At 44.6% G+C, this 7,646-nt stretch overlaps 1 protein-coding gene across 1 annotated transcript in view; it reads left to right on the top strand.

Annotated features, from left to right (window-relative positions):
* Positions 1 to 2,838: 2,838 nt before the first annotated feature.
* TNFRSF12A (TNF receptor superfamily member 12A) overlaps positions 2,839 to 7,646 on the top strand; it is a 10,045-nt gene continuing 5,237 nt past the window's right edge. The window contains exon 1 of the mRNA XM_072417185.1: positions 2,839 to 3,436. Within this exon, the coding sequence (XP_072273286.1) occupies positions 3,364 to 3,436 (73 nt within the window). The 5' untranslated portion in view covers positions 2,839 to 3,363. The remainder of the gene's footprint in view (positions 3,437 to 7,646) is intronic.

Here is a 7,646-nt window from a genome sequence, read left to right as displayed (position 1 = left end):
GGCACCCTTCATCCCCTGCATTGCCCAGCCATATATGATCTCTGCAGCAGCCAAAGCATTTTCCCTCCAGGTAAGTTTTTCCGAAAAATGTCTCCTACCCTTACCGGATCCTCTTTCTTAGTCCAAGCAGAACCTTTGCTGCCACTAAAAGTCACTGTAAACACACACAATATCAGTTACTCCTCCACTTGAATATTTTCCCATAGAGTAAATTCCAGAGATCCCCGCACACAGGATTAAAAATAAACCCCGGGGCATGGAGATTTGTAATTAGCATCAGGGGAGTGCGGGGGAGGGGCCTCCGTCACATGGATACAGTTAAAGTTAATCAATACAAAAAGAATAAATGCAAATCAGCCAATCAGAATGAACTTGATTAATAAGTTGCTTTACTTCAATTTGCCAATTCTATTATTATATCACCCACCTGAGAGGAGCAGCTCGGCCTGGACGAAGGGCAATGAGGTCACGGAGAAAATGTTGGGGCTGATATTGGTCACAAATTTTCCAAAAGTGATTCAGTTTTTTATTTGTATATATTAGGGCCAACTGGCCCCTTTTCCCCAACTCTCTTCTTTCTCTTCCTAGTTGCTCTTCTTTCCTCACTTTACCTCTTCTTCCTCTTCTAATATGTCCTGTTCTCCAACTCTTTTCTCTTAAACCCTCTCACCTCTCTTCTTCTTATTTTATCTTCTTTCCTTTTTTCCTATGCAGCTATTCTATGTTATTCTCTCATCTCCCCTCTTTCTCTCCTAAACCTTCCAACCTCTCTTCTCTTCTTTATTTTCTCTCTTCTTATCCCTCCCTGTTCTATTATCTAGATATCCTATTCTATTCTCTCTTCTCCCTTTTCCTCACATGTATTCTACTAACCCATTCCCACCTTTCCTTCCTCTGCATACTTTCTGTTTTTATTTTCTCCTCTCCTTCCTTTTCCTTCTTTTCTTTTCATTCTCTTCCCTTCTCTTCTCCTGTGCTGTCATTCTACTGCATCCTCATTTTACCTTCTCTCTTCTTCCCACTTCCTACCCATTCCTTCCGTCTTCTCTTCTCTCCTCATTTATTTTCCTCTCTCCTACTTCTCTCTCCTCTTCTTCCTTCTTTTTTGTCACTTCTTTCTTATTCTCCCTCCACTCCTCTCTTCCCTCCCTTTGATCTCTTTTTGCTCCTCTTCTATTTTCGCTTTCCTATGTCACCTCCTTTTCCTCATCTTCTCTTTCCTTTAATTTTCCTCTCCTTTCTTCTCACCTTTTTTCTTTCTGCTTCTCTCATCTCTGATCACTTTTTCTCCCCTTTTCCCTCTCCCATCTACTCTCTCCTCTTCACCCATCTTATCTCTTCTTCTTCTCTCTCCTCCTATCTGTCTTCCTCTCCTTTCTGCTTTTCTTATGTTTTCCTCCTCTTCTCCCTTTCAAATCTCCTCTCTTGACTTCACTCATCCTTCTCTCTTTTCTTTCATCTGCTCTCCCCCCCTCCTGTCTTTTCTCACCATTTTCTTTTTACACTAAACTCCACTTTACTTCCCACTCCTCTCCTAATATTATCACTTTCTCTCTTATCTGCTCTTTTTCTCTTTCCTCTCCTCTCTCTGCTTTTCTTTCCACCTCCTCCTCATCTCCTCTCTGCACTTCACTCACATTACCTCTCCCTCTCTCATCTCCCCTCTTCTCATCCTTATCTCTCCCCTCCACTTTTCATCTCCTTCCCTTCCCTTTCCCCTCTCAAATCTTCTCACTCCACTTCACTTATCTCTTCTTTTTCTCTCTCCTCTTATCTCTCTGCTCTTCTTTCCTTCTGCTTCTCACCTCCTCCCTAGACTTCAAACATCTTACCCTTACTCTCCCTTCTGCTTTTCTTCCATTTTCCTCCCCTTCCAAATCTCCTCTCTTCACCCATCATTCTCTTTTTTCCTTCAACTTCCCTCCACGTCTTTTCTCTTCATTTTTTACATTCAACGCCACTTTTTCTCCTCTCTTTATCTATCCCTTCCTTTCTCATGTCCTCTTTTTCTCTCTCCTCTTTGCTTTTCTTTCCCTCTCCTCATCTCCTTTCTGCACTTCACTCATCTTACCTCTTCCTCTCGCATCTCCCCTCCTCTCATTCTCATCTCTCCCCTCCACTTTTCTTCTCTTTTCCCTCTCTCCACTTCACTCTATGCACTCTTCGTTTTCCTCTTTTTTCTTTCAACTGCTCTCCGTTTCCCCCAATTTTGTTTTACACTCAACTCCACTTTACTGCCCGCTTTTCTCTCCTCTCCTCATCTATCTCTTCCTCTCTCATCTCCCCTTTTCTCTCTCCTCTCTGCTTTTCTTTATGCTTCCTTCTCATCTCCTTTCTGCACTTCACTCATCTTACCTCTTTCCTTTTTTTCTTTCTCATCTCCTCTTTTCCCATCCTCTTCTCTCCCCTGCACTTTTCTTCTCTTTTCCTCCACTTTTCCTTCTCTCCACTTCACTCCTTGCTCTCTTTTTTTTCCTATGTTTTATTTTAACTGCTCTCGCCTCCACCTGTTTTAACTCCATATTTCCTTTTTACACCCAACTCCACTTTGCTCCCCACTATTTCTCCTTTCCTCATCTCTTCCCATACTTAACCTGTACTTTAGTCGGTGGGGATTATTCACTTTTCCTAATATGACCCCCGAATGTACACACAGGTAGATTTCACATTGGTATATTGCTCTGCACATGGTTGGAATGAGCACATTGTCAGTATATCAGCCTCCTCTCCTCCTTCTTCTTCTCCTCCTCTCCTCTCCTCCTCCCTGCTTCATGTTCGTCACAGTCTGGGGGTGGATAGAGGAAATGGGACAGACCTTCTGCTTATGGATTCAGGATACCAAGTCTGACTCATTCATTCCTGTACAAGGAGCTGAAGGCAGGAGGACAGGGAGAGAAACAAAGGGAGACCAAGGACTTACAGGAAAAGTTTCACAGGGAGAGCAGAGAAGAGGAGAAAGAAGAAGAAGTTAGGAAAGTTAGAGAAGAAGAAGAAGAAGAAGAAGGACATTTTCTCAGCATAGAGGGCAGCAGGGCAGAAATAAAAGGGAGGTCTGTATGTGACTCACTCCTTCCTCCAGACAGCCTGAGACAGTTCAGAGTGCCAGGAGAGAGGGAGAGAGGAGAGTGACTCATTCATTCCTAGAAGGGAAGAAAGGGAATGAGAAGAGGAGAGACCGCCAGGGAAGAGCTGGCACCAAAGAGCGCTCACCTAGACCAACACGTGGCAAGCGAGCACTAACTGCAGACTGGCACAGGAGAGGCTGGCATAGCATAGAGCCTGGCACAGGAGAGCCTGGCACCACACTGAGCCTTGATTATCACACATCAGATCTAGGGTAGCCTGGTGCCACCAAAGGAGAAGATGAAATCCTGGAACTTCATGAAGTCTTTCCTGCTGCTGCTTCTGGTGGAGTTTAGCAGACAAGAAGCCACAGGTAAGGCATGGCATCATTTCCTGGGCACATTGCTGATGTACTGTACTTTGAATATAATATCAGTGTGTGGTGCAGGGGAGCTGACACTCTAATGTCTAATGTTATTACACATTATATAGCTCTGACATATACCACAGTGCTGTACAGAGAACACTGAGCCAGTCCCATCAGTCTCTGTACAGAGGAGCTGACACTCTAATGTTCCCCCACAGTCACACACTATTATTATACATTTATATATCTCTAACATATACCGCAGCGCAATACACCACAGCAGTCTCATCCAGAGACTCTCGTACAGAGGAGCTTACACTCTAACCCCACAGTCACACACTATTGGTATACATTTATATAGCTCCGAGTGCCGTACAGAGAACACTGTCAGTTTTTGTCATCCTTTCCTTAAAGCAACAACATATTCTGTAGGGTTGTACAATGGGCATATACTTTATAAAAGAGCACATGTTCTATTTAGGGGTAAGATGGTAAGGCTAACCATGGAGAGTGCGCAGGGAGAGCCTATACGGGGGTCTAAGGGCATTCCCAAAAAAAATGAGGGCACGGCATGCCCACGCTTGCCCACTACACCCCTGGATGCTACACATCAGACAAATAGCCGAAAGGCTTTGTCGCAAGAGCTTGCGATCTAGACAGAAATCTAACGCTTTTGCTGTTTATGGATCGGCCCCTGAACTTTGCAAAGTTTGGTAACCAGGGAACCACATGGGAACCACAGGGAAATGCAATGTTTAGGAGAAAGTTTGTTAGCCAAAGTTTGATTTGGCTCTGCGGCAGTGGGAAAAATAAATGAATAAAAAGGTATCGCCCTGAGCATTCATGTCGGTATGTCTCACCAGGAAAAAGGAAATAGATAATTGGGCAGAGGGAAAGTGCAAAATGTTGCAAGCCTGATGTCGTCAGCCGGGAGGAGGGCGGAGGTTGGGAGTTGAAGGCCACCACTGATCAATGAGCACATAATTCATACAGCATGGAAATAAGAGATCCAATATGAGATCCTAGGGGAGCAAGGAAACACTGGGGGGCATAAATGAAGAATAAAGGGCTCCAGGGGTCTTCTATAAAATTTCCAGCATGCTGGGGAGTATCTGAGGGTTGGAAGTCATTAAGACAGAAAATAAATTCTTTTATCAGTTGTGATTATAAATAAAATGATGTCATTTTTAGATATGCCAGAAAACAGAGGCTGCTGGGATTTGTAGTTCACCAACAGCACAAACTGGCACCAGTTGGGGAAATCCCTGTCCTAGTTTTCTCTGGGCATGCTGGCACTTGTGGTTCCTCGGTCACTTAAAATGCTGATACCATGCAGCCCATATAAAAGCTCAGGTGCAATCATCTGCAGAGATTATCCCAGGTGCGGTCTGGAAGGGCTGGTCATTATTTTAGTACCTGCGACTTGGAACGCCAAGTTTTAGGATAAATTCAGCTCATTAATTAGTTGATGAGTTTACATTAAACCCAACAAGGCTTTGTGTTCCCTAGCATGCTGGCACTTGTAGTTCCTCAGTCAATGGTTGTTTTAGTGCTCCCCCTTAACTTTTTTACAGCTCTTTAACCAGTAAATCAACCTTCATGTTACCCACCATCCTATACAGCATGCTGAGACTTGTAGTGGTCCTATACGTGCCTCCCCCATCCCCTGCAGTCCACATTGTGATGCTCTGACATATGTTGGAAGTGATAATCTGCAGGATTTGCCCTACTCCCATTTTTTTTTTTATGAATGAACAAGTTCACATGCCTGTGGGAGGTCCCGCCCCCTGCTCTGCTCTGATTGGCTGATTGCAGATGATGTCTCATGCAAAGGAATGTTTCTTTTTTTAGCTCCTTAAAGGCGCAGGCCCCACCCTCCTGTACTTTCCTGGCCCATCACCTGATACCGCAGGCATTCTGCTGGCGCGACGTCCAATGGCATTTTCATGCCGGCCACATTTACTTTTTTACATTTTTTTGGATTTTCCTGTTTCTCTGTGATGATTTAAAGTTAGGTATTGATGTACTTTCCCATTAAAGGTTGAATGGGGGCATCTGATTGGCTGCTGCCTTATTCTAAAAAAGCATTGATTGAAAAGAAATTTACCAGTGACAGCGTTCTAGTAGACAGGAAGTGAGCAGAACTCTTCAAGCGGTGGCTAGAACCCCTGGCATGTTTTTATTTCTGTCTCCTGTCTTTTTGCAGAATTCCTGTCTGGTATAAAGTTGTCAGCAGAAGAGGAAGTGAGCGAAAATCTCTTTAACCCAAATAGCAATAAAAACCCAACAGGAGTTCTAACCCTCAATTACTAACCCAAATCTAACTTATTGCTCAACATGCAGGACTTTACCTTTAAGACATTCCAGACCGGATTTCACAGGACTGCGCACCAAATCGCCCACAAATTGTCTAATTATTAATGGAATCTTCTTCTGTAAATATCCCTGACAAGCTATATGGCCCCATGGAGTAATCGGCTCCTGGAACACTTGTCCTGGATCAACTCTGCATTTCTTCATGTCTGTCCCGCGCAAATGTCTGTCTCCTGCCCATGTCTGGCCATGTCTGTCTCCTGCCATGTCTCTCTCCTGCCCATGTCTGTCTCCTGCCCATGTCTGCCTCCTGCCCATGTCTGCCTTCTGCCCATGTCTGCCTCCTGCCCATGTCTGCCTCCTGCACATCTCTGCATTCTGCCCATGTCTGTCTCCTGCCCATGTCTGTCTCCTGCCCATGTCTGTCTCCTGCCCATGTCTGCCTCCTGCACGTCTATCCCCTGCCCATGTCTGTCTCCTGCACATGTCTGCCTCCTGCCCATGTCTGTCTCCTGCCCATGTCTGCCTCCTGCACTTCTTGCCCCTGCACATGTCTGCCTCCTGCCCATGTCTTCCTCCTGCACATGTCTGTCTCCTGCATATATCTGTGTCCTGCACATACATGTAGCAATCTCATCATGCATTACATGTATGTTATTGCGTCCCGTGTGTCAATATAAGGAGAGATTGGAAGATTCCATCAGCTGACACTTTAGTTGGTTTTGGGTTATGCAGAGAGTATAAGATGTAAATCATACAATATGTACTGGTTTTATACATATATATGTAATGGTACATTTCTGCATACATTGGGTTGCAAATGAGTAGAAGGGGGACATGTAGGGTGGAGGGGTAGCAGCTACGATAGGGTGGACTACGCTCCAAATGGGGGAGCACGGGGGCATTAATGGCCATTGCCACCTCCATGCAGCATGGCTTCCTCTGATTGGACAACAATAGGATCTCTGTACAATGAGCGTCAGCTATAATATTATATGAGGATCTACCCAAACCACTGACTCCAACTTGTATCCAATCAGGTGAGCCCATTGCACTACTTACCTATTCATAGATCTAGGAGCTTGTACAGGTAAGTGACCAGACCAGTGGTAATATATAATAATCTAGAACTGATTGGTAAGGAGACCCCCAATAGAGGAGATTAGGGGGGCACCATGATATGTAGGGGTAAGGATAGGATTATAATTGGTGCAGGGAAGGTGAAAGAATAGGTGGAATGAAAGAAGAGGAGTTGGGAAAGGGAAAAGAAAAAAAGGGGTGGGGGGAGGATTAAATGAGATTGGAGTGGTTTGTCTGTTCCCATTACATTATTTTATCTGTTCGGCTCCAGGGGGCGCTGTTCTTTCTCCGTCCCCCAATAGTCAATGTATTGGCACCGCAGATATTGGCGATGAGTTTTTCTCTCCCGCTCATCTTTTGTAAGGTTTGTTGAGCGGTGAATCCTTCAGGATTCTTGTGTAGGTTCATAATGAGAAGTGAGTGAATGAGGTTCTATTTTCTCACCCACACATACAGAGGGGGTCCACCCAATATGTGCCAATGTACCAAGATGGGGGCAGCCCCAATACATGACTGTGGGTAGGTGGTGGGAATATATTTGGCTGAGCTTGGACTTCATCAGGAAGTGCGGTGTCTTTAGAACAAGTGCAGAGGAGAAATTTCCTAATGGGGACACCAGACCTTCAATGGTCATTGGGAGATTCTCCTTCATTTTGGGGTCTATTGATAAAGCAGTGAATGTGACATTCACGTAAAAATTCTCTGGTTGAAAACAATCACTGCCATTTCTAGACCTCCACCAGGGAATGTTTCAGTGAATGTAGGGTTCACTGCTTTATAAATAGACCCCTAAATGTTTTAGCTAGAGTTCAGCTTCAAGGAT

The sequence above is a fragment of the Pyxicephalus adspersus genome, chromosome 7 (assembly GCF_032062135.1).
Source record: "Pyxicephalus adspersus chromosome 7, UCB_Pads_2.0, whole genome shotgun sequence".
NCBI classification, from domain to species: domain Eukaryota; kingdom Metazoa; phylum Chordata; class Amphibia; order Anura; family Pyxicephalidae; genus Pyxicephalus; species Pyxicephalus adspersus.
Note: the sequence above shows the minus strand (reverse complement) of the source record. Positions and strands in the feature narration are given on the sequence as shown.